This window comes from Oenanthe melanoleuca, chromosome 2 (assembly GCF_029582105.1).
Source record: "Oenanthe melanoleuca isolate GR-GAL-2019-014 chromosome 2, OMel1.0, whole genome shotgun sequence".
NCBI lineage: Eukaryota > Metazoa > Chordata > Aves > Passeriformes > Muscicapidae > Oenanthe > Oenanthe melanoleuca.
Window position 1 is genome coordinate 104,480,979 of NC_079335.1, and position 27,081 is coordinate 104,508,059.

Consider the following 27,081-nt stretch of genomic DNA (forward strand, 5'->3'; position numbering starts at 1 on the left):
CTGCATGGTGCCTCAAGGAAGAACCTCCTTTCTGTGGCACAGCAGGATTTAATGAGAACTGCTAAACATGGGGGCAGAAATTCAAGCCAGTTTCCAATTATAGATGGTGGTGACCGGGAAACTAGCCCCTAAGTCACAGGAAATCCATCTGTCTGCCCAGATGGGATGGTCACCAACACTAGATTGAGTCACTGTCTAGCTGAGTCTTGAAAACCTCCATGGCCAGAGACTCTGCTGCCTATACAGGCAACTAACCTCCTAGTGACATTTTTTTCCCCTGATGGCCAGTTTGAAAGTCCTAAGACAGACTGTGCCTGTTGCCTTGTTTAATACTGGCCATGTCTATGCTGCCTCTGTAACTCCTTCCAGGGCTTATTGGGTCAGCCTGAGCCTTCCTTGTCTCCAACCAGCCTCCGTCTCTCCTCCTAGGCCCCTGCCATCCTGGAATTCCTGAGCCAGACCATTTTCCTACACCCCTCTTGAATTTGGGGGTCCAGCACTGGAAAAAAAACCACTCCAGAACTCTGAGAGCACCATTGGGACTGGCTGTCCCTGCCCAACCCACAGGGCTTTTCCCCCTCCTCCCTGCCCATGGCCCAGAACCCCATTTCAGATTTTACAGGAGAGTTGCTGACCTTTGTTTTTTGGTGTTAAAGCATCTAGAAAGAGACTTGCCTTGGAAAGGGCATTGAAACACTCAGCCCAACCACCATCTGCCTAAAGCTAGAAGGTGTTGCTTAACAGTCTAAAGTATTATTCTATCCTCAGGAAGGACAAAATTTTCAGGAATGTTGTCTTCTTCAATCCTTTCCATTAAAAAGTCATGTGGTATAACATCCCATACATTTGATTTTTAGGGGAAAAGCCCTTGTTCTCCTGGGAATGCTTTTACCACTGACCTGAGCTCACCCCAGATTTTTCTCAAAGACCAAGTCAGCTGCAGGCATCACACCACTTGCTACGGATAAGTTCCCATATTGTGCGACTTCCCTCTGTACTTCTCAGATCTCTAAAATGAAGGTGCTCTGCAGAAGAGCACCCCAAACATGTCAGGATTAGTACCCATTTATTCCTAACTTCATGTTTTTTTTCTGTGCCAGATAAGATCAGAGCCACTCTTCTGGCAAGTTGCATCACAGCACTTCCTTCTTTGGAAATGCATCACTGCTTGCAAGATCGTGTAATTATGTGTGTGTGTGTGGGACACTTGCAGTATGATCATTTAAGGTCTCTGAAGGGTCAACAGAGGGCACTGAGTCAAATTCTTCAAAAATTTCGAATATGACAAACATGGCAGAACAATCTACCAAACTTATTTATTGCATCTACTTCAAATAAGTACCTGGGCAAACACACCATCCTTCAAGACGCTGTACAAACTTTCAGTGACTCCTTGTCAACGACAACAGGGATATTTAAAAGTTTTAATGCATATTTCCTTATCTAATCAGTCAAATTATGGTTTAAGATTCAACTGAAACTATAATTTCATTTGGCTTTGTTCCTTGTAAAGGTACATGAGACATTGTTTACCTTATAATACAATACTCTTGGACCTTGTTTATACAACAGATTTTTCTAATGCTCCCCACCATTAATTCAAATATTCTTGAGTCTTCCTGAGTGCCATTGTGAGCCTTCCTGTTAACCATGCACTGCTGCCGTATGAAAGGTTACGGAGCGGTGAGAGAAAACAGCAACAAGACACTCTCTTACTTGGTGCAAGAAAGAGCAATTTATTGAAGGAAGCCATGGCTTTAAATAAGATAGCTCATGAAAAACAGAATACAGACAGTTCATTGGACAGAGAAAGAGACACCTCTTCTCCCTGGCTTTCCTATAGATCCAGCAGGTGTTTATCTCTGTTATGATTCTTTCTCTTCTGTTTACAGTAGAGAAAAGGTCTCTAGCCTGGGAAAAATCCTGGCTGCAGCTGAGAAAGTTTCACAGCCTGAGAAAAAGACTCAGAACCTGAGAAAAAGGCCTGGCTGAAATGTGCCTAGGCCTTCAGCAGTGTCCACAAGTCCCCCTTCTAGCTTAAAAAAACAAAAGAAAGAGAAGTGTTTGTAATCCTCCACAGGGCCCTTGCAAAGGAGAACAAACACCACTCAGGAGCTTTGTGGATACCTGATGTGCCTAGGGAAATCTTTATACCTGGTGCTTTTAACAAACTTAATTCTAAAGCTCAATTATAATACAATAGCAAAACCCATCACCATTCACCAGACTTATCAAACAGTGAAAAATCCACCATGAAGTGATTATTTTAATACAACAATGAAAACTATATCAACAGTTCCAACATGAACAGATTTTTTTTTTTAAGAAAAAGTCTCTAGCCTGGGAAAATTTCACAGCCTGAGAAAAAGACTCAGAACCTGAAAAAAAGGCCTGGCTGAAATGTGCCTAGGCCTTCACAATGCACCTGCTTCTTCTACTGTTTAAAAGTATGACATTGTATGGCCATGCCTCATGATGAACAAGATGCCGAAAAACTAAGTGCTGTGTTTGAGAACGAGGCAGGTGCAGGAAAGACTCATTACAGCCAGCACTGGGAAGGTGAGAGAATCATAGAATGGTTTGTGTTGAAAGGCACCTTAGAGATGATCTAGTTCCAAACACCCTGCCAGGAGCAGGGACACCTTCCACTAGACCAGGCTATTCAGAGCTCCATCCAGCCTGACCTTGAATAGTGCCAGGGATGGGGCATCCACAACTTCACTGGGCAACCTGTTCCAGTAAAGATTTCTTTCCATCTATCTAACCTAAATTTCCCTCCTTACAGTTTGTACCCATTATTCCTCGTCCTATCACTGCAGTTCCTGATGGAGTCCCTCTCTGGCTTCCCTGTAGGCCCCCTTCAGATACTGGAAGGTTGCCATGAGGTCTCCACACAACCTTCTCCAGGCTGAACAGTCCCAATGCTCTCAGCCTGTCCTTATAGAGCAGGTGCTCAAGTCCCTTTATCAATTTTGCAGCCTCCTGGAGTTGCTCCAACAGCTGAATATTCTTCTATGTTAGGAGAGCCAGAGCTGCATGCAGCACCACAGGTGGGGTCTCACAGAGCAGAGTACAGGGACAGAATCACCTCCCTCCACTTGCTGTCCACGCTATTTTAGATGCAACCAGGATTTGTTTGGCTTTCTGGGCTGCCAGCACACACTGCTGGCTCATGTTGAGTTTCTGGTCAGCCACCACCCATAAGTCTTTCTCCACAAGGCTGCTGTCAATCATGTCTCTGCCCAACCTGTAGGTATGTCTGGGATCAAATCCATGTCTCCAGTTTAGAGACAAGGATGTCATGCAGGACGGTGTCTAATGTTTTGCACAAACCCAGGTAGACAATGTCCATTGTTCCTATCCACCAGTGCTGTAGACACAGCACTGTACTTCTGTGAGATGTGCACACAGAAGTGTATTTTGCTGGAATTTGAGTGGAGACATGTGCCCAAGATTCTTCTCTAATAATACCACACCTCAACTGAGCAAAAACTCCACATAAGCGCACTGCTGTAATTCCCACATAAAGGTAACCCACCTTCCACCTTGGAGTTGGCCATGATCTTCAGCCACCTTACAAGGTCCACCACATCTGAACCACTGACTTGTCAAACACAGCTCATTCATTAGTCTCACACTGCTTTTTCATGTGTGTGTGTGTGTGTGGTCTAAAATACCTGTAAATGAAGAAGTTCAGCCATTGAGCTTTCGACAGAATTTTATTTTGGAAATCCCCTCCTTTATTTTTATTATCTTCAGCCACATTTTGGATGATCTCACATGAATGGTTTACCAGAAGTGCACTGCTTTGCCACACAGATTGCAGTTTTTCTTGTAGCCCTAGCCCCACCAGCAGACATGGCCAAACTCTGTGTACACAAGGGGTGGAATTCTGCCATAAAATGAACCCTACTTGGCAATCTTTTTTTCCCATGGGAATTGGAGGAAAACTTACTTCTGTTCCCACCTTCAAGTATTTATGAGAGAATTTACAGCCCTGGTTTACTCATTTGTCTTAAAGTGAGCATCACAAGTAAAGTGCTGCTCACACCTTCTGCACACTTTCCACTTCTGAAGAAACACCTCCTAAACCTTGACCTCCAACAATGACTGTAATAAAGAAATGTCTGTTTTGAGATAGTCCAGGTTAAAAAGCTTTCCAAACGATTTATTAGGAAATGGGACAACAGCCAAATTAACCAGAGAGCCTGGACCTTCTACTGGTGTTTGCACGAAGGCAGTCATGGCTTACAGCTGGCTGAGTGTTAATAACAAGGGCAAATAAATGAGGATTCATTAATTTTCCATCATGTATTAAATTCTCAGGAGACCTGATGTACTCAGAAATGCACAGTTCCTGGCTGTCATGTCTGTAACCTATGAGGGATGCTGAGTCTGTGTCAGGTCCCAGCTTCCCAGGCAACTGGATGTGTCCCACCCTACCACTGCTGCCACACAGAGCTCGCCAGGTGCAAAGACCCATGGAGGCAGGGAGGGAAGGCGCTCAGAGCACTTTGCCCGCTCCCCACCACACAAGCAGCTCCCCTCTTTGATGGGAAGACTTGAGAGTACACTGACGAGAGAGGCAAAGGCTTTGCCCCTCTTGGGACATGGCTGCCAGATGTGGTGAGCTAGAATGGCAGAGAACAGAGCTCTCGGCCTCTTCTGTGAGACCATAGCTCTTGTGATTCAAAGAAGAAAAAGGCACAAACCCAACTCCAGCGGCATTTCCATGCACAAGTCTATTTTACACTTGACACAGTGTAGATCTGCCAGTCATGACAGACTTGACAAGTTCTGGTGCAGACGCTAACAGAAATGTGTCCTTAGGTTTTCTGCCACATGCCTCAGCTGTGACTCACCTTCTGTCATTACAACACGACACAGACAACCTGGCAAGCCCAGAGCAAACAAGTGATATCACCAGATGATGCATACATTTATAAGCATTATTTTATTTCTTAATTAGAATTCCAACGGAAGAATTTCCAGGGGGAGAAAAAAAGGAGTGGGCAGGGGAATGAAGCTGATACCTTACAAATGATGATTCATGATACATTCACCAAACTGACACCTGAACACAAAATAATCACTGATGCAAAATTTAGCAGATACCTGGATACCAGTGATCTGGTTGATCACATCACATCACATGAATGAGAATAAGCATCATCCAGAGTGTAGACAGAACATGGCTTGAGATACTCCCTTTTACCAAACACCAAAGCAATTGTCAACTTGAGTGGGTATGGGGAATGTGTTGAACATGGACACTCCAAGTGAAAGCAGGCTGCCTATTGAATTGTCCCAAAATTAGTCTGACCTACACAAAACAAGAATGGTGATCAAAATCCTCTTCTGGGAAAGGTTTAAAGGAAAGAACAGCAACCTTACATGTCAGGAATGGGTGAGTAAAAATTCTAGATGTGAGATACAAATGGCAAGTTAAAAGGTGTATTTGACTGATAGAAGCAGCTGAATTAATGAAAGCCTCCACAGCCTTACAGGTAGCAGTGGGTATAGAACCATTTCAAGACAGAAAGTCAAGAACACCAGAGCAGAAGTAACAGCTGCCTTCAGCATCTAATTCTGATTGGATTTCTATTTTGGGAAAAGTCCTTTCATGGAAAAATACTTATGCACGAGCACTTTCCACAATCACCATCTCTACTTTCAGCATTCCCCAAACTGAGAAAGCTCCACAGCCACAGGGTGTGAAGAGGAAGAGTGGTTGATAAGCTTCTAGCCCTGATTTTCACAATACTGACTCAGAGTGGACCAGCTCCCTCTGAGGCTGTCACTGCCAACACACTACCACCAGGAAAGATGTGACCAACGCGATTTTGCAAGTCAGCAGGTGAGCAGTGAGCAGCTCGGTGGCCGATGTGTTCAGAGGCTGGTGGGGCTGGGGATGTTGTCATGAGACAGGCTGAGAGGGGTGGCATGGCACCGTGACCCTCCAGCAGCTATCATTCCTTCTTCTCTGCTGGGACCTGCACCAGCTGCGGTGCAGCCGTGTGCAGCAGCAGGAGCCCGCAGACCGTCAGGGCGAGGCCGACCCACCACAGAGGCGTCCACGTCTCCCCGAAGAGCAATTTTCCCAGGATAGCCTGGAGGAAAAGAGAGACACAAAGCTTTGCTGGGCTGAGCTGCCTCAAGGCCTCTTGTGCTGCCAGAGCTGTGAGGACTTCTGGGAGAGACAGCCCTGGAAAAACCTGGTTGAGGAAACTCCTACTGGGATGACCAACAGGAATGGCTGCTGAAGGAGATGCTGGCAATGAATAACTCCACCACCAGCCTGGAAGCACAGCCATACTGTGGTCCCAAAGCAGGGTTTGGCAGATGTGCATGTGCTTTGCTGCCTTCCCAGCACTTCTCAGAAGCCAAATCTCCCACTGACTGGGTGTTTATTATTATTGCAATCGTTGGACACAACCATGAGCTGTCTGCCAGCTGGATCACAGAAACAAGGTAGATTCTGCCAAGAGTGAAAAGTATGTGGAAAAAACCTGTGGGTCAAACACTCTTGCTGTCACTAGAGGTGACGGATGCATCTTCACACCCAGCTAGGGTGACTCTGGCTTGTCACAAGTGAGGTGCTGCAAAGGAAAAGCAAAATGAAGCAAAGCTCCAGCTCCCACTGGCAATTAGAAAAGTTCAGCAAACTGTGTTGCTGCTGCAAGGCTGCAGCAGCAAACTGCCTTGCTGCTGCAAGGCACCCTTCCTCCTGCACCACACAGGAAAGTTCCACCACCTGTGCCATGAACAATTATCAGAGCAGCCGAGGCTTGACACAATCATTTCACATCTGCCTCTAACTCTCCCTTTGTGGCCAGTGATGCTGGCTGCACTGGGAGATGAGCTACAACCAGTGTGGGCACTCCCACCTTGCTGTGCTCCTCAAGCTTCAGTGTCTGGGGAAGGGGTCTACTCACTGAAGAGATGAAGTTGGAGGCTGTTGTTGTCACAGAGGCAGCAGCCGAGGAGGAGGAGAGTCGTAAGGCTTTTGTGAAGACTGTCCACATCACTGCATTCAACACAAACACCAGGCCAACACAGCTGAGGCGAAACAACACTGGCAGCTGCAGGACAAAACAGAAAACTCTGTGTATTTTCACCCTCCACATATTCATCCTCAATAATTCATGGGCACTTTGGAGCCAAACCTAATGGTGCGGGCATTTAAAACTGAATTACACCTGGTATTACACGGAGGTGAATATATAAATTCACAGAAGGAAATGGAAACAAGGAAACAGCTCTGGACAGACTGCGAGCCTGCCATGTCCTGCTGCAGGCCCAGCCTCACACTACAAGCTGAGAAATGCTGGGATAATGTGTAGCAGCTGCCATGCCAGAAGCCAATCTGCAGAAAGCTCTTCAGCTTACAACATGGTACCACATGCAATGCCCATAAATGCCCTTTACTTATCACTTGATGTATGGAAAAAGGGTCAAATTCAGTCTGACAAACACCAGACATGTACATGCTGGCACTGTGTGTGCTGCAGAACCCAACTCTTGTGAATGTGAGCCAAGACCTGAGTGATCCCAAAGCACTTGTCCTTATGAGCTCCCAGGACCTGGCTTGCCCTACTGCTGCAGAGAGGTCAGAACAGGATCTCTGGGAGGAAAGGAAGAGCTGAGTGGCTTCATGTCTTGTTTTGCACACTACTGGAGAGCAGAGAGGTTTACTGAGGTGGTCTCCACTCTAGCATTTAGTAGCAATAAAATCAATTCTGAATTTAAGGGCCTTAAGAAAGAACTCCCTCCTCAGACAACCTGACCAGATGTGTAACTGCCTCAGTCTGAAAAAAGAGCACAGTTGCACTTGAAAAACCAGCACCATTCACAGTGCCCCCCACCCCTTCCTACTTTAAGCAGCTGAGGCCAGCTCCCCAGCCCCTGGGTACCATGTAGTTGATGAGAAGACACCAAGGCAGATCACAGGCAGGCAGATCACAACTCTCACAAACAATGACAAGTGAAAGCAAAGCTTTGTCTAAGCCCGTAGCAATCACACCTTCGTGGCCTGTCACCTTTCAGTCCATGGTGGGATCCATCTTGAGGCAGACAGATATGCAGCCTCCAAGCCACCAAGCACAGCTCAGAGGTGGCACCTGCCCTGTGGGAATGGCTGAAGTCCTCCTGCCAGCTGCCCAAATCAATGGGGGTCCACCAACTGTGTCCTGCTCCCACTCAGAAGAAATTACTAACTGTGAGAAGTGGGGGAGCTCAGAGTTTTCTGAAAGTGATATGGCAAGTACAAAGTTAAAAGGAAAACAATATAAAGCAAATCCATGCTTAATGGCTGGCACATGCTCTCTGAGGCTAATCCCACTTCAGTGAGGGATGCTGCAGGTGTGGCAGCATTTGCCCCCACTTGCTGCAAAGGTCTTCCACTTCTGCATCTGCATCTGATGCTTTCCCACTGACACCCTGGCAAACCCTGTGTGGATGGGCAAGAGATACAACCATGTCCAGTTACTACCGCTCCTCAAAGGAAGAAAACTTCTGCTGTGTTAGGGCTCACCACATGATGGGGTTTGCCTCCCAGTTTCACCCTCTGCCTGTATGACCTGGCAGTTTTACTTTCCTTGGTGAGTTATGTACATCCACACACCTCTAGTGAGTAAGCAGACTTGGGAGTAGGGATGAGAGGGGAAAACAATCCTCTGTGTTTCACCTAACTTCAGTATATTTCTGGATCAGAAAGAGACCATGCTGCTGAGATAAAAAAAAAGCCTTTAAGAAATCTGCTTTCAACCATTAGCCCAAGGGTGTAAAGGGATGGAGCTCAGGCTCTCCTCCAAGGTCCAGTTGGATATGACAAGAGGCAACAAGTGAAGTTTGGAACAAATGAAATCTGTTATGAGGAAAAGCAAAGATGATCAAGCACTGGACAGAGGTCATGGGCTCTCCAACCTGCTAAGTATTTAAAACCTAACTGGAGAAGGTGATGTGTAAGCAAAGGTTGGACTCAAGACCTCCAGACATCTTGCCAGGCTTTAGCTAGACCGAGACTACCAGTGGTGAAGCAAAGCTGGTTCCCACCATCACAGCAACTATGCCACCTTCAAAAGTGAGCTGGAACCTATGGCTTCTTCTGATCTCCTAATGCAGAGCCAGAAAAATCAGCTACAGGTGGCACATGCCCAGAAGGAAAGCTTGTCAGAGAAATGTCAAGTTCCTCTATGCCCAGGGTAGCAGAGTGGTCATTGCAATGGTACGCAGACAGAGAAACAGGAATATCCCCATGTGTTCCCCACAAGGAAGCAGGGACGTAAATTCTTCCTCTGCTAAGGGCTCAGCTGAGCCACCCCAGTGAGTCAAGGATTACTGTTCTGATTGCTTTTCTAAGCAAAGATTAATTTCAGTGTACATTTCAGATAATCCAGAATCACTCCTGAAGTGGCAGAAGTAATTTTAGATGAAGATTGGCAAGGGAGCGGAGAAAGCAAAGAACTTTTGTTCAAGTGCAATGACCCTTCCTGGTCAGGTCACTCTCAGGCTGGGCCACCCCAACACATCCTTCTGGCTAAGAAATCTATCCCTGTCATGCTGTTGAGTATCCTGCTACCCTGCATCATCAGCTCTTAGCAGTGGCAATATAGTTTTTGCTGACGTGTTCCATGCTGCACAAGTGATGGCTGCTATTACACTTATTTTGGGATTTCTGTAGCTCTTCCTCCAACACAAAACTCCTTGAATCTCTGTCACCTCGTGGATGCTCTGCAGAAATGCCTTTGCCATGTGCGTGCACTGCAATATTTATGGATCTACAGTCCTGGCAATTTAAGCTACTAGGAAGATCATGGCATTTACATAAAACTTAGCTAGTTTTACAGCTAAGCTGATTAATTTAATTATTAATTGTCACCTGGAATGGACTTGAAAACTGAAAGAAACCAATCTGCCCAGAAAAAAGAAACAGTGATGGAATCACAGCATGGCTGAGGTTGAAAGGGATCTCCAAACTTCATCTGGTCCAATATCATCACTCCAGCAGATTGCACAGGTCCATGTCCAGACAGTAATGTGAGCATCTCCAAGGATGGATACTCTGCAACATCCCTGGGCAACCTGGGCCAGTGCCTGGTCACCCTCACAGTGAAAAGGTGTTTCTGGATGTTCAGACAGAACTGTCCGTGTCAGCACGTGCCCTTGACCTCTGGTCCCATTACTGGGCACCACTGGAATGAGCCTAGTTCCATCCTTTGTGTGCTCTCCCCACAGGTATTTCTTCACATTGAAAAGATCCCACTGAACCTTCTCTTTTCCAGGAAGAGCAGTCCCAGCTCTTTCAGCTTCTCTTCACAAAAAAGATGCTCCAATCCCTTAATCACCTTTATGAGCCTTTGCTGGACTCTCCAGTAGTTCCATCTATTTTTTGCAGTGGAGAACTCAGAAGTGAACCCAGAACTCCAGGAGTGGCCTCACTGGGGCTGAGTAGAGGGGAGGAATAATCTCTTCTTCTGGCAACACTTCACACCAATGACACTTTGTCATAGCACATTAAAAAAAAGGAAACACCAACCTCCCCCCTGCCCCCAAACAAATGGGCAATATTTTTATAAATCTGAACACAGAAAAATACTCAGAAAAGATGCTGTCAGCATTTTCAGTAATTCCATGCTCTGCCAGTATAGAGCACAATTTGGGTTCCTTTGGGCAGTGAAGAGTACCAGGATTTTTTTTTTTTCTCCCTTCTGAGGTATCAGAATTAATCAACAGGATTGGCAGGTACTGATTTTTTGCCTTTTTAACCCTCTCTAATAATAGATTTCTTTTTTTTTTTTTCCTTTTTTTTCTTGGTGCAAGACTGGATTTGTTTCATTTCTAGTTTCCCTTGTGGGTTTCCCGTTAGGATTTCAAACCCAAATGTACATTTGCCCTGTGAGTAACAACCTACGTCTAAATGAATCTCCCCAAAGTGCTTTTAGGATACATGTATGCTGCCTTCCTCCTCTCCCACTCACGCACAACCTCGTGCCCATCTCCATCTCTGCCGTGGCTGCGCCAGAGGTGATTCCTGGAGGTAAGGACACTATCTCTGAGGTGAAGGGCCAGCAGTCCCACGTAACCTCAAGCACACGGAGGTTTGTGAAACACGACCGAGATCATCACCAACGAACACCCAAAGAGAAGCACACGGAAATCAAGGGCTCCACCTCTCTGCTCTAGCCAGGGCCGAGCAAAGATAGAATAAAAGGCAGAAAGGCGCTGCTATAGCAAAACAGTGGGCTGAGAACAAGCACTTGATGCTTAATCATGCTAACATCCTGCTTTAAAGTACCACTGCTGCAGAAGGACTGCAAATGGGCTCCCAGAGTAGGGCTTGGTTCGGGGCATTCCCGTACCACGCTCCTTCTCTTCACACCCGGCAGCCTCGCTGCGCCCTCCCCGCTGTTTACGCCGGCACCGCGCATTAGTCAGCCCGGCAGGGTTGGGCTCCCTGAGTGAGTCACGGCTCCGCTCCCTGAGACCGCCCCCCTTTCCCCGCAAATCGCAGGAAGCGCCGGAGGCAGAACCAGCGCGCTCCTTCCCCTCCACCGCCTGCGGGGCGGCCGCACGACAACTCAGGGCGCCCAGCAGCACCCGCCTCCTTCCCTCCTTACCGGGCCGCCGGCCGCCTCCCCGCCCGCGCCCAGCGCCAGCTTCGCCGCGGCAGCCGCCGCCGCCCCCAGGCTCCCTGCGGCCGCCGCCGCGGCCCCCGCCCGCATGGCCCTCACGGTCCGGCCCGGCCCGGCCCTCACGGCCCGCGCAGCGCCAGCGCCGCCCCGCGCACGGGCGGCCCCACCCGGGAAGGGCACGTGGGCCGCGTTCGCTGATGTACAAAGGCTTTATTGAAACAAACACCGAGCATGGAGCCAGGGGACAACGCTGCTCCTGCTGTGGCCACGTACCACACAGGAAAAGGGTAGCACGTGAAAACAGTCCAGAAACAGACAGGAAAGGAACACTTGTAAACCGAGAAAATGGCAGTCACAAATAAAAGCACCCGTGACGAAGCCCACTTGGCCTGCGTGCTCATCCTCCGTGCTAGTTCTGACCTCTTCTTCTACCCAACAACTCTTCCCTTTAAGGTCAGCTTTTTATTTCTATATTTCACATCACATCTAAAGTGGGAGCAAATCTGCAACTTAAAAATTCATAGATAAGGTGGTAGAAATTCTTCCCCTCAGCCAAGTAATGTACCCTTTACCAGACACATCTTTCCTCTTTATTCCCTTTTGCCCCAGCACTTGTGGTCAAAACTAGTATTGTATGAATTAGCCAGAAAACAGAACAATAGGATTAGTGGCACTTAAAAAAACTTAGTTTGATATTGCTATGGAAATGAACATTTTGTGTTCCACTAACAAACATTTCAGTTATTTGTAATAAATCTTTAAGTGTGATTAAATGAACTTAAGCTGTACTCCTAAAATGTTCTGCATATTTTCACATCTTTTTTCCTAACATTTTTCACTTCTTTGATAAGAAAAGGGTTGCAAAATACTTAGAATTTCCTACAGTACTACAACAGAAGCACTATATACTCTATACTAACAGAAAAAAGGTTTGAAAAGCACTTTCTTTTCAAATAATGAAAGAACAGAAACCAAAAATGTATTTATAGTACTATTTACAAGCCTGTTACTAAATTCACATTTACACTTTATTGAACAAAGTTCAATATGAAAATTATTTTTAAGAAGCCCAGGAAAATCATCCTATGTTTAATTAAAGGAATAAACACAAAGGAATTGTGCTTTTTTAATTTTGGCTCTGATGGAAAATGTTGCATTTCAGAAGAGGTAGGTGTGGCTGTTACAGGCTCAGGGAAAATCTTAAGGATTTTTCCAGTTTAACTTTCTCAGGCTCAGCTAGGGCTTTTTCCCAAGCTAGAGACCTTTCTCTAATGTAAACATAAGAGAAAGAATTATAATAAAAGATAAACACCTGCTGGATTCATGAGAAAGCCTGGGACAAGAGGTGTTTCCTTCTCTGACCAATGAATCTTTTCTATTTTGTTTTGCACTAACTCTTTTATTTAAAGCCATGGTTTTCTTCAAAAACAGCTCTTTCTAGCACCATGCAACAGAGTGCCATGTTACTGTGTCCTCTCACCGCTCATAACTCTATACAGTAACAGGTAAGAACCTGAATAAAAGCACAAAAGGAGACAAAAAATCCAAGTGTGGTCCCAGTGAGAAAGCTTTTCCTTGGCAAGGCACAGAAGTTTCAAGGAAGTATCTATCCAGCACCTATACAAAATCATTTTTTAAACTGAAAAATTACAAAAAGGTGTTAAAAAGTCATTGAAAGCTGCCCACAGAGCTGGAATAACAATCTTCACTTAGAGTTATTACCAGCAAAAAATCTACAAACTACAATACTTGATTATTCCAGAACCACAGTAAAAGTGAAATTTGACAGCAGACTTTTGCTTATTCTGTACACTTTAAACATATGGCTCTGCAGTTTTATTTGGGTCATTACAGCTGATCATAGTGTCTACAAATGTTACATTTTTTTGATTCTTTCAAAAAAGCATTTTCAACTCGTAGTTTTTCAGTCTCCTGTAAAACAGAGAAAAAAAACATGAGAATATTAAGGAAATTAGCCTCACTTTTTTTTTAAAATTTTTACAAAGCACTATTTAGAGTTACTCAAGTGTTTTATTCACTATATACTTGAGGAAGTAAAATGGAGATCCTTGTCTGAGGTCTGTGAGGAGACACATCAGCCATGAGGTACTCAGCTGCATAAAATCAAAGGTATCTCTGTTCCTCTCCAACAGAAGAGCAGGAATTCTAGTTTTCATTTTCAAAGCTTAACTCTTTCCTATGTCAGCCCATTACTTCATCTGTAATCTACTCTGCAACTTACCTCTATAAGTTTAGCATTTTCTTTCTTCAGTCTCACAAGATACTGAATCTTCTGGTTTAGGTTTTGATGACCAAGTAATTTCCCATTCTCCTCAGCAAGTGACTCAACTTGCTTCCTCAGCAATTCTACTTCCTGTAATAATAAATACATTGTGTACCTCTTAGCAGTAGCCTCTCCTTCTCTTTTCAGGAGCAATAGCTTCTAAGAGCTATTAACATACTAACATTAAAGTTTGTTTTAACATATGATGCAAGAGTTGGTTCATTCAGGAAATACATGTTTGTCTTATGTCTCCTCAGACACTGTGTTAGATCCTTCTGAAGGGCAAAACAAGAGGACCATTTGATTTGTACTACTAAATGATTTCTATATCCAGACTTTCACTAGTGCTGAGAACATCACAAATACAACTAAAGTGCAAAACAAAACAGTTGTACATCTGCTAAATTAGATTCTGCTGTGAAGATGACAAAAAAATTATGTATATGTAACCTTTTCAAACTTGTGTCTTTCTTCATGTGCTTCCTCCAGTTTTGATCTAATTTCCTCTTTCTCATTAAATGCTTTGAGTTCCAAAGTCCTTGTTCGTTCCATCTCCAGTGTAATTTCATGACAGGTATTCTCCTGAATTCTAAGGATATTTTTGGTCTCTTCTAATCTGCCAATATAAAAGAATTATAAAACATTAAAAACCAACATAAATGTCATACAACTGAATTACTAAGTCCATCTTGGACATGGAGGGAAGCTCCTTTAAAAGCATTATTTTGAGATACTGATTTCCCCTAGAATTTAGTGCTAGAGAAAGGAAAAATTTCACAGTTCTTGTATTTGATACTGTTGGAGTCAGTGAGTCAGGGATCTCTGAATTCTTAAGAGAAAAATCAGAGTGCAGGGATTGAATTAAAGCCTTTGGATGGACTGAAGTATATTAAGTTACTCACACATAAGGTAGAGGTGTAAGTTTAAGTTTTAGGATAAGTAAATAAGTAATTAAGTTTTAGTATGAGCTCTAATGCTTTTAGTAAGTGAAAGGTTTAGACACTAAAGTAGAAGTGCGAGTTCTAATGAAGGTTGAAAAACAAGCTAATGTTTTCAGTGGAGGATCCAGGACCATAGTTGTAGACAGTACTTAGACATAACAGAGCTACAGTAAGAATATTGCTTACATTTTTCAGATAAAACAAGACAGATTGTATGCGTAATCTATACATAACATGTTAAGAAACTAGACTTCTAATAGGTTAAGGAGTGGTGGTCTGAGTTTGTGTCTTAGCTTGTTGGGAAAATTCTATATAAGAGTATGTATTGGAAAGAGCTGGTGCTTTCTGCCATCGCTTTTCTTTTTGCTTGCTCACCGTCATCAGTCAACACCCAAGAAGAAGACAGGAGCTGCCACATCAAGATCAGTTTCCTGGGACCCTTGACAAGAGCAGCTTCTACTTCTGTTTGGGACTTTATACCAAAACTTAGCATGGACTTTGATTTCTGTGACTGTGCCTTTTGAGACTGACATGCTTCTGCAATAAATAACCTTTTAGCAACTATTAGCTGCTTCGCTCATTTAAAATAACCCAAAAAAGTTGGTGCCTAGAGCCCTGGGTTCAATAACCTCACAGATACTATACTATACTATACTATACTATACTATACTATACTATACTATACTATACTATACTATACTATACTATACTATACTATACTATACTATACTATACTATACTATACTATCAACTAGGCAGTGTTTTGTAGCTGCTCTTCTCTTTCTGAACTGTGTTGTTTGCAATGCAGGATATACAACTCCACTTATGATTGAAAGCAGAAGCTTCACCTACAAGAACACTTTGCATTATTTCACCTAAGGAATGTAGATTTACCAGCTAAACTCAGCTGCTCTTCAGGTTTTCTCTAGAAAGTTGTTTGTTTGTTGCTTTTCCCCCAACAGCCTCATTGCTCAAAAACATCTCTGAGCAGTTTGGATGGTCTGAGTCTGGTTGGTTGGCCTGGTTACAGAATGAGTACCACATGGGATAGAATTAAAACATTTTCAGCAGATGAGGTCACAGGATATTAAACTATGCCATCAAACCTAGCAGCCTGTCTACTGTTTCTATGAACTTGAATTCTGTAATTTTGCAGATCAATTCAAATATTGCATACATTAAATTTTTGTCATCAGTTTTGTTTTATTGAAGTGTGGTGTTTAAGACCTGCTCTGTGAACAGTATTCATTTGCTGCATTTCTCAAGACATTTTCTTGATGAGAAAAGAATTTTGTCCATTATTTGCTTGTATGACGCATTGTAGCACTGCTATAAAGTGCTTTTTGGAGACCAGACAGGAATGCCAGATCAGTGCATCAAATAGCAAAATAATGTCTAATTTCCAGACTAGAGTTTCTGGAAAATTTAATGGAAATTACTTTTGAAATGACCATGTGCATAAGAGCTATCTTCCTCCTTAAAAGAAGTTACTTATATAGAAAGAATTCCATCAAATGTAAATAACTCACAAGTTAGGGGATTCAGCCCAATAAATCCTGAAGCAATACAGATTAGGAAAAGAACAGCAGGACGGACATTATCAAACTAATTTTTATCTACTGATTCAGTATTTTCTTTCTTTGCTTTTATCCATTCAAGGTACAAAACACTTGGAATTTTGAGGACTACCTGCCCAATAGTGCAAACAATTTAGAAATCCTCTAATAATAAAAAATTTTCATTTTTCAAGCTGAATCACAGAAATTTAAACAAATAGCATAAAACCCAAATAATTACGTTATGTTTAAAATATTTACAATATTAATAAAGAAAAGAACAGTATTTCAATTTAATTTGAAAAGGAATGCAGTTACAATTCACTGCATATAAATAACTTTAAACATTAAAAAACATCCCTTCCAATTTAGGTTTTTATGGTTCTACCAAATAAAGCATTGTTCTGCTATAATGCTATGTAGTAATAGGTGCTACTACCACCTACTGATGAGAAAGAGTAGGAACTCCAGGTATCTTGCAGAAGTGTAAACACTTCCAAACTATGTAGTTTGTGATTTGAGATCTTGGACTGCTATTGCTTAAATATATCTATTTTTCTGTCATTAATTAGTTTAATACTAGTTTCCAGTCCAAAGAACAATAGTTAGACTTACTCTGCTTTGATTTTCAGCATTTCTTCCACTGCTTTATTCTGTAAAAGTTCAAAAAAATTAGATGCAGTCTTAATGTTTAATATAGACATACAGATATATATATATGTATATATATGTTTAAAAATATGTCACTTAATTGATGCTACATATCTCATTCTAGATCATCCTACTACCTAAGTAGTTCACATCTCTACTACTCGCTTTAAGTTCATCTCTTTGCTGTAGGCACTTATTTCCCATTTCATGCCAGCACAGCTGACCTACAGCAGTGTCTCTCTGCCCACTCACAAAGGGCAGAGCTCTAACAGGGGGCTCTTCCATGGAATGCCTCCAGTAGCATTAACTTCCCTTTGACAAAGCCCTGACATTACCAAGTGACACAATCTTCACTTTCCAACTCTGAGGATGAGTCAGATTTAGCAATCTGAATCTGTTTTTGCTAATTGTGCAATCTGACACCCTGTTCACTGGTGTTAGGCCAAGATAGAAATCCTAAGAGCTAAGTGTCAGGCTCTGTGCCTGTTAGAATTCACTAGAAATTGGTGTTTGTTCTGCTGCCATGAAAACAAAAAAAAACAAGCCAAACCAACAAGAAAAAAATCACATTAATAATTCATAGCAGGTCAACAGCAACTGACAGGAGGATAATTTACCTTGGCAAGTCGCTCTTCAGCAATCTCTTCCTCTTTCTCCTTAAGGTACTGGACATCAGCATGTTTCTGATCACTAGGAATTTCAAAAATGAGAAAAAAAATTTCTCACTAACAGAGGAAAGCAGTTGTAAAAAAATGTTACCCAGATTAAACCAGTAAATGTGCGCAGTTGTTTTCACGTGTGCTCGTACTCAAAATACTGAACATCATGAAACTCTGGAAGGGTTTAAACTTCTAAACACAGTTTCTTCCATCAAAGTATAGAGAAATTAATGTTTTAATGGAAACAACTACAGATGTAATAAATATGCAACCATTTGTTAGACAGCTGTGCCGATTTTGGCTGAGGTAGTATTAATCATTTTCACAGCAGCCATTACGAGGCTGCATTTTGGATTTGTGCTGAGCACAGGGTTGATAATGTAGAGATCCTTTTGCTGCTGAGCAGGGCTTGCACAGAACCAAGGCCTTTTCTGCTTTCCATACTGCCACACTGGCTGGGAAGTTGGGGGTGCATGGGAGGTGGGAGGAGACACAGCTGGGACAGGTGACCCGGACTGACCTAAGGGTTCCAGACCATGGCATCATGCTCAGTGTATAATAAAGTGGGGAGAAAAAAGGAAGAAGAGGGGATATTTGGAGTGATAGTGTTTGCCTTCCCAAGTCACTGTTGTGTGTGATGGGGCCCTGCTGTTCCTGATATGGCTGAACGCCTGCCTGTCCATGGGAAGCAGTGAATTAATCCCTTGTTTTTCTTTGCTTGTATGTGTGCTTGACTTTCACTTTCCCTATTAAACTGCCCTTATCTCAACCCACAAGTTTTCAGGGTTTTGCTCTCCTGATTCTCTCCCTGATCCCACTGGTGGGGGAGTGAATGGCTGTGTGGGGCTTTGCTGCTGGTTGGGGTTAAACCACAAGAGCAGCTTTGGGATGGAGGTACATATTTTATTAGTTCACAGTGTTCATGTGTATGGAGACTGCAGAAAGACTTCCTACAAGATCACTGCTCAGTGGTCTTTCCAAGTTAAGAAGGTAAAAGCTTCTTGTATTCAAAAGACTTCACTAATTTTTGTTATTTTTTAATCAAAATGACATTGGATGGAAAGTGGAAAACATATACAATTAAAATAACTCACAAACCAACTTCATCCTTGCAGTGTACCATATGGGAAAAAATTAATTGGTTAATAAGTTTTATAATTGCATCAAATTACAATAAAACCACTATTTTCAGTAACTTAAAATCTTGTGAACAGATCAGGTAGGTTACTGAACAATGTTGTTGCATCTAAGGCTTTCTGCTTAGTTTGCAAGATATATTTGAAATTGTGTTGTGAATTGGAATGGAAATCACAGGTAACAACACTGGTCACATTGCCATGGAACACTGCATTCTGTGGCTTTGTTTTTCACAGTTTATGTAGGTTTTCTAGATAATTTTTCCACAAAAAAGCATTACTTTTATGTTCCTCACTTGCTGGATTCCTGACTTGGGACTTTGGGATATAATTTAAATATGCACTAAGAACTCCCTGCTCCTTTTAGTTAAGAGTGGTAGTTTGAATAGATCAAAGGTTAATTGTATATTGGAGGCTTTAAAATTTCATTTGTGTCTCTGTATTGGAACTTGTGTTGCATTCATTTGGATGCTCCTTATCTACCGGATCCATAACTACGCAAGTGACATGGCAATATATAATACCCAGGAATTACTGTGACTTATAATGATTTTACATTCTGTTTCCATTCCCTTTATAAAACTTTGTTGCATTTAAGAACTTGTGATTTAAGGGCCATAAAATTTACAAGCCAGTAAATAATCTTCATAGAAAAGTTTGAGTCAATCTCTAACTAAGCAAAAAACTTAAGACTGTATTTCAAATAAAACCTATACGCTTTATCTGAATTATTTCAAGAGATATTTTTCATGTTTTATTTTACTTTACCTGTTCTTGCCTGATCTCTGAGCTTCTACAAGGCTCTGTAAACTCCTGTTGTTCTCCGTCAATATCTGAATTTCCAGATGCAAGTTCTCCAACTCATTTAATTGTTCCTAAGCAAGTAAAATTCAAAACATTTTATTTGAAGACCAAACTGCAGTTCTGTTTTAATTTCCAGTTGAACAAGTTTTTAAGTAAAATAGTAGACAAAAATTATTTATCAGAAAAAAAGCATGGTTCTCTGGCAAATATCAGCATCACCCTTCCATCTATAGTCACATTAGAAACTATTCAGAATAGTTTCAGCAGCAAATATTGAGAACTGATTCAGCAGCAAAAATGAAGTTAACATTTGACATTCATGAACACAAAACAGCATAGTCCTTGTGAAAATGAGGTTTTTAGACATCTCAAGAAAATTGTCATCACTTGTTCCCAGCGCAGGTAAAGGGAAAACCAAAAACTGCCTTCCTGCTTTAATGGATATACTAAGCAGAGCTCATTAAAAAAACTGAACTCTGCAGTCCATCTCATTTGGACCCTACAAGCTGCCAGCAGATATTAACTTATAGTACCTTCAGCCTTAGAATTTCATCATTTTTTGCTCTTCGTTCTTCATTCAGTTCATGCACAAGGTGCTCCAGATTTATTGCAGAGGCCCTTCTATCAGCTATTTCTTGCTCATGAGTTTCCAAAAGCTTGGCCAAATTCACATCAAAATTAGGAGGGGTTTGTGGACACTGGCAAGTCAAAAAAATCAAACCACATAAACTATTAGTAAAGGACTGTTTTCCCTATGTATGGATTACATGTTTTAATACTTAATTGGAGACATAAATTAATAAATTCCTGGCAGACAAATCATCAATAATTACAAACTATGTGAATATGTTTCTCTCAAGTGCCATACCTGAGGAAATGTTACTGAAGATGCATCCACAAAGCAGTCTAGTTGCTTCATTTTCAATTCATATTCATCCTTCCTGTTCTCCAGTTCCTCAGTCTTTTTGTCCAACTATTAGAAACACAGTAAAAATTAAAGTAGCTCATAGTACACACAAAATAGGAAACAAAACAGCACTCAGATCTCTATTTTGAGCAAGCTTAAGTACACTACAAGTTATTTTAGATTAACAAAGACTTCACTTTCATAACTCCTCTATATTTAGTCACTGTTAAACTTTCATCAGCTGCATGCAACAAGCATTTTTGAAAGCATCTATACATTTAACAACTTTGTCGTTCATCTGAATTTTGTTCTTGTAAGTATTTGATTTTCTTGCCTTGCTAACACAATCTACCTTTCAAAGGGTGTGCTAACACAGAAAAAAAACTATTATGAACTTAGCTGGCAAACATTACTGGTCAAAACATTATCTGATACAAAGATTTTAGGCGTATAGATTTGATCAGTTTCCCCAAGAGAATATGCTAACTTGACAAAATAACTACTCTTTCAAAAAAAACTTTAGACAAATCTATTACTTAGCGCTTATGATAGTTGGGACAATTAGAGCTAAAATTTGAACAAATGTTTAATATAACTATTCAGTCTGCAGCAGCTTCAAACCACTGCCTATTTTATAGAGCTTAATAGTTATCTCTACTGCAAAATGATATTGTTTGTGGATAAGCGTTAAGCAGAGGAAAAAGTAATCCCCCCTAGGTTACACTGCTGATAACCTGAAGTTGCTCTGCTCTTATAAGTACTGATAATTTTACTCTGCTATCATAATGAACATTTTTGTGATCTCTAGACAACATTTCCAAAACATTAGAAGTTACCTAAATTTTGTTCAGAAGTTTTTTAACTATTGTTTGCCTTTTAGAAGAAAGAGCATTTCTCTTCACCAAAAATATTATGTACCAGATGCTCTAAAATGACAAGTGGAAACTTTTTCAGAAGCTACAATTGACGACAGCTCTCTCTCAATGAACTAACTATGAAAATTTCTTTGTTTTACCTGTTCCCTGAGTTCCTGGATTACAGCTTCTTTCTTTGCTATGTCTTCCTGTGCACACTGGAGCAATGCATCATGTTTCTTAGAAGCCTCTGTCAGACTTATCAGCTGATCAGCAGTATGACGCAATTCTTCACACAGAAGGTCCCTCTATTTTAAGTTGTTGGATGAGTAAAAAAAGAAATGTTAGTTATTGCTCTAAGTCAGTTGTTTCAAGATGTTTTATCACTGGTGCCAAGATTGCTAACAGCTACAAGCATCTCCTTCTTCCTTCTACTTTTTCAACATGAATTATAGATTAATTAATCTATAAATTTATTTTAGCATGTTTTCATATCCTTGGTCTTGGTTGCAGAACAAAAATGAGAACTTCCCAGTATAGTGACAATTAAGATTCTAGTGGAAAAGCTTTGGAATTTATCACTATTTAAAAATATAATATGTATTTTAAAAGATACAGTTCTCTAAATAAGAAATGAGAAAAGAATGTATAGATTTTAATCCACACTGTAGTGATTCTAGCTTTTTAGTGCACTGATATTCCACAGACACCTCTGGATTTATTCCAGGATCTATACACCCACCCTATCTGATGGGGCATCATACCTAAACCAGATGTGTTAACACGTAAGGAGAAACTTTAGCATTTTAAATGCCACCTCAGATTAGTTCTTCTTGTCCAGCTAAGAAAGCATGACAAAATTAGCAACTGAAGTACAAAGTAAAGAAGAAACACTGTAATTTTATCAGGAGCCAGATACACCCAAGGATAATATTGAAACAGGAACTGGCACTTCAGTTAAATAAGCCAAAAACTTCAAAGTGATCCATTTGCCAGACAACTCAGCTTGAGGTTTCACAATGTCACTTTTAGATATGATTATTAATGAAAATATTTATTGTTGTAAAATGTTTATTTTAAAACAGATTTCCATTATGTTTACTGCCCTTTCAGAAATGCACACCTCCCTGGACGACTTTATTGGTACTGTATGATTGGACTAGCAAATCTAATCACTGGTGATCTTGTAGAAATTACATGTAAGGAGGTGCTAGTGTTTTTGACGGATGGACATGTTCAACGAAATAATGGTGACAGCAGAAATAGAAAAGATAGAGTTTAAGATGCAGTATTAAAAAGTAAGCCCACATTTAAATCAAATGTGTGCCCTAGATCTGTTTCCAGCAGGTGGAGCTTTTAGTTAAAATTATGAGTAAAGAAAAGATATTACTGAATATAGTGCAGTGGGGGAAGAGACACTGTAGAAATATAATATATTCTTCTACCTATTTTAATTTCTCAACTGCATCATCTAAAGCTGCCATTAAATTCAGCTGATGATTCCTTAGTGGCCTTAACAAAATTAAACCAGGCTCTTAGCATAGGCTTTTATGAAGTAGCTTATAAAATATTCATGTCAAGTAACGTGGTAATTTAACATAATTTGTCAGGTATCTCATGAAAAATTCTTTTAAGAACAGCTTAACTAGCTTAGGTTTGAACTAAAATGAGGTTAAGTTTTACATGAGCATTTCAAGCAACCACATCCACTTGGTCTGGTTGAACAAATAATCATAATACACCAACATTAATGTTTTTACCTCAATGTTATCAGCTATTTCTCTTCCTTCCAAGGCTTCCTTCAGTTCTTCAATCTTCTTTTCCTGATCTTCTATGATTTTCTTACTTTCTTCTTTTGCAGCCAGAACAACGTTATACTTGTACTACAAAAAGCATTCAATTAAATTTTAAATATTTTAGAAAAACACGTTATCAGGTAAAGCTGGCAAACAGAAGACAAATAAATGTACATCACAAATCTTATGATGACAACTACATTTAGAAATTAGTGTCAATGACTAAAACTAGAATAATATATTTTACGTGCTAAATTATACAAACTGTTTGTAGAGACTAGTTGTCAGAATGATACAAAAAGATTATTAACATGAATTAGCCATCACAATACATATAACCCACTAAAACCATTATTAAAGAGATAGCCATATTTAGAAATCTGTCTCATCAACATTTTTTATAGAACCTTTTGAATTTATAGTTCACAAATAATATGTAAAACACTGTTGGTTGCTCTATCAGTTTGCTAGACCTATTTTAATAAAGCAAAGGCATCACTTTATTCATAATTATTCAAATACACTGTTTTAGTTCTTTATACTTGTTTTCAGATGTAGAAAATAGTAATACCAGCAACATAAAAATTCCCTCAATCAAAAATGCATTTACAATTCAGCTTCAACTGTTGAGGTCTTAAATTGCCAATTCGTGAGAAAATCTAAATGTGACTGTCAGCTGAGCGGAGTTTACAGGATGTGAATAGGTCCCTTTAGAGACACAGCTTTTTACCCACCATGTGAAAGAGGCTCAGTTTTTGAGACAGCCTTAGGCATAAAATGTTCAGAAGATTTCAACATGTCAAAACAAAGAAGTTTCCTTCTAAAACACTACAGCAAGTTACACTGAGACCCATGATAAGACATGTCATTGCCTCCCATTTCTAAAGAACAATATCACGTCCTTCAAAATGACAGAACATACATTTATATCCTCGAGCTCTCTTGTCAGCCCATCTATGGACTCAGTTTTATGATTAATTGAAGACCTCAGCTCCTGGATCTGTCTCATCAAGTCAGTTACAACTTCCTGCAAAATAAAAAAAAAATCCTGATAAAATACATATGAAATCCATAGAATGTATTACTGGACTTTTTTTGGTATGCAATTTATCAATCCTAAACTTCAATCAATCAGGTGAAAATGTGTCCTCAAACTGCATATTTAAAGAATAATCAGAAAATTTGTTGCTAAATCACTGGCTTTTGTTCTAAGCACTTAAAGAACTAAATAACCTGTGTGTACATTATAAGAGAAGACTGGCCTGCTGATTTAGTGTTAGGCTGTAATGAGTTACTAACAGGAGAAGAGAACTGCTATAATTTAAGGATATATTTGTTTTTAATGGAAAAAGGCACATTCAAGAAACACCACTGCACTGACAATACCATGTGACTCTGACCTTATGTATGTCAGATCTTTGGGTTTATGATGGAAAAAAAAATACTTACCATTGCATCACACCAGGCAGTAAATACACCGTGAGATTTCTTATTCCTGTTTTACAGACAGCACATATGCTTGCACTAGGAGAACTCAGCTTTCATACTGCAACAGTCTTTACTAAAACAAGTGCTTTTATTTTATTAATAACGATAATGTGTCACACAGTTGCATTCTTATAACACCTTTCTTACATTTTCCATCTGCCCATTACAATAGAGCCCTGACTGGAAGGCTCTACTAATCATCTTGGGAATTATGCATTGTTAAGGCATAGAATGTTTTGTCCAGTAGACAGTTCTACCTTCATTTTTTGTTTAACCTTCACTTTTCTCTTCTCTGAATGCATGCCAGTTTTCTACTTCCCTGCAAACTCCATGCTAGGAAAAGATAGGATTTATTTTACCTGGCTATATAGCCAGGATTGCCTAAAAGCACAAAATTACTAAGCAGTACAGGAAAGCTCTGGCCTTTCATCTCTGCTACCTAGAGAACTAGAACATAGTTATCCACAAGATTGTGTATCAGTATCGGAAATAAGCCCAAACCTTATCTGTATTGTTTGTCTTCTTCAAAGCAGCAATAGTCTCTTCAGCAGCAATCAGCTCCTGTTCCAACATCCTCAGTTTTGCTTCCTAGAGGAAATAATATTTGTGAAGGACCATCTTTACTACCTTTGGTGTGTTTTATACAGCACCAAGTAATGAAAAAAAAAAAAAAGGAAGTTGTTAACCTTACCTAAAAAATTAACCAGTAGCTTAACAAAACATTATGTAGCCAAAGAACCCTACATTTATTTTGCTGGTAATCAACCTAACAGTCAGTATACCAATAAAATTGTTATTAATGCCCAAGAAAAGGGCATGAACACAAAATTCACATATTCAAATCTGCTGTTGTACCTGCTGCTCACATTGTGTCATCATTTTAGAAAATGGTTTCTCCTCCTCTGCTTTTTCAATTACTTTCAAGAGCTCCCTGGTGAATAAAAACATATTTTGATTATAATTCTCACTAGAAAAGTAAGAGAATTTTATCAAGAAAAAAAATTAGTATGAATTTATTCTATTTACACTTAATTTTTACGAGTTCTTCGGTTATCACATTCTTAGTGCTGTACGAAGGACTAATACTTTAGTTACTAGCCTTACACTGCTATCATGGCAGAATTTTATCTTTGACATGAAATCTATACAATGAAATTACTTTGAATTAAAATGAATTGCTGTTCTGATTTGGATAAAATAAAAAACCCATCTGGAGAAAAACTACAAATGGGATCCCCATCTGAATACAACATATATCACCAATGAAGTCAGATGAAAATAAACTGCACTGCTAATTAAAACTTACTTTGAATTGCTTTCTTTGTCTTCTTGTAATTGCAATGTTAGTTTTTCATTACGTTCTTTTTCTGTTTTCAGAAGCTCCAAAAGGTTCTAGAATATCAAAATATGTTTGCTATAAGAAGTTACCATATAAGGTCTCTAGAGCAATCTAAAACAAAAATCTAAACAAATCCTTAAGATGACTGAAAAAAAAACAACCACCGCACAACACCTTAATTGGAAATGGGAAGATCTTTAGTTTATTCTGAAGACTTTCAAAAGTAAACTTTTATTTATATTAAGTAATCACCTGCCATTAACAATAATTTCATATAGCTATGATGTTCCTCAATGTCCAAGGCTGTGAAGGGAAAAATTAGAATTTTCAACTGTGATTAATTTGGGGGCATTTTAAAATTCTACATTTGTTCAAAATACCGAAATATACAGAATTTAAACCAATAATATTCAATCTGTCAGCTTTCTCTTAAACACTAATAAGGAAAATTTATATCAAACTTGTCGAGCAGGCACTGTGTACCCTGCAGAATGGAGACAAAATTATTTGCAAAAGCCTTTGAGCAGCCTTGCTGCTATTTTGCAGTCACTGCACTCTGACAGGCTTTCAAGGACAGCATCAACTAAATTGCAAGACAGTGATCCACCACAAGCCATAGATCATTTTAACAAGATCACATCCACTATGAAATTTTTTAAGAAACTGCTTTGTAAAGATAGAATAACTAGGCTAGTCTTGGCTAGCCCTGAGATAAAAGGTCATCTCAGCATTTCAATATCAGGATTCTTTTCCAAAAAAGCTTCTTATTCCTTTACTAATTAACCCATTTTCCTCAACATTTCCAGAGCAATTTCTTCAGTCCAAAAACTTACTATTCGTGATGCTGTTGGATATTTCTGATAGCCTGTGACTGCAAAAATCTTGCAATAAATTTGGAAAAAGAATTTGGGTACATCTTCCAAATGAAATCACCAAGAAACCTATAACTACTGTGGAACGTTATTAGTGATACAATAATAGCAATTAAGCAATGCGGGTTCTGTATAATCAAGTGCTTTAAAATCCTTGATTG

General features: G+C 40.3%; 2 protein-coding genes across 3 annotated transcripts in view; both read right to left on the reverse strand.

Annotated features, from left to right (window-relative positions):
• Window positions 1-4,935: 4,935 nt before the first annotated feature.
• On the reverse strand, window positions 4,936-12,034 carry TMEM42 (transmembrane protein 42). The gene is made up of 4 exons (XM_056482838.1): window positions 11,907-12,034; window positions 11,619-11,841; window positions 6,936-7,082; window positions 4,936-6,110 (listed from the first exon to the last, which is right to left on the reverse strand). Exons 1-4 carry the CDS (start codon window positions 12,032-12,034, stop codon window positions 5,970-5,972), a joined length of 639 nt encoding a protein of 212 aa, XP_056338813.1. The 3' UTR covers window positions 4,936-5,969.
• The window catches only part of KIF15 (kinesin family member 15), a 36,284-nt gene continuing 21,034 nt past the window's right edge, over window positions 11,832-27,081 (reverse strand). The window contains exons 22-35 of one of the 2 annotated variants that reach the window (XM_056483470.1): window positions 26,016-26,101; window positions 25,565-25,640; window positions 25,211-25,297; window positions 24,144-24,248; window positions 23,186-23,308; window positions 21,587-21,733; window positions 20,533-20,637; window positions 20,198-20,362; window positions 19,629-19,735; window positions 17,683-17,755; window positions 17,030-17,067; window positions 14,368-14,533; window positions 13,876-14,007; window positions 11,832-13,565 (exon numbers count right to left, since the gene is read on the reverse strand). In XM_056483470.1, the coding sequence (XP_056339445.1) occupies window positions 13,482-13,565; window positions 13,876-14,007; window positions 14,368-14,533; window positions 17,030-17,067; window positions 17,683-17,755; window positions 19,629-19,735; window positions 20,198-20,362; window positions 20,533-20,637; window positions 21,587-21,733; window positions 23,186-23,308; window positions 24,144-24,248; window positions 25,211-25,297; window positions 25,565-25,640; window positions 26,016-26,101 (1,494 nt within the window). In that variant the 3' untranslated portion in view covers window positions 11,832-13,481. Of the gene's footprint in view, window positions 13,566-13,875; window positions 14,008-14,367; window positions 14,534-17,029; window positions 17,068-17,682; window positions 17,756-19,628; window positions 19,736-20,197; window positions 20,363-20,532; window positions 20,638-21,586; window positions 21,734-23,185; window positions 23,309-24,143; window positions 24,249-25,210; window positions 25,298-25,564; window positions 25,641-26,015; window positions 26,102-27,081 lie in introns of those variants that run through there. The other variant, XM_056483472.1, reaches the window with a different exon arrangement.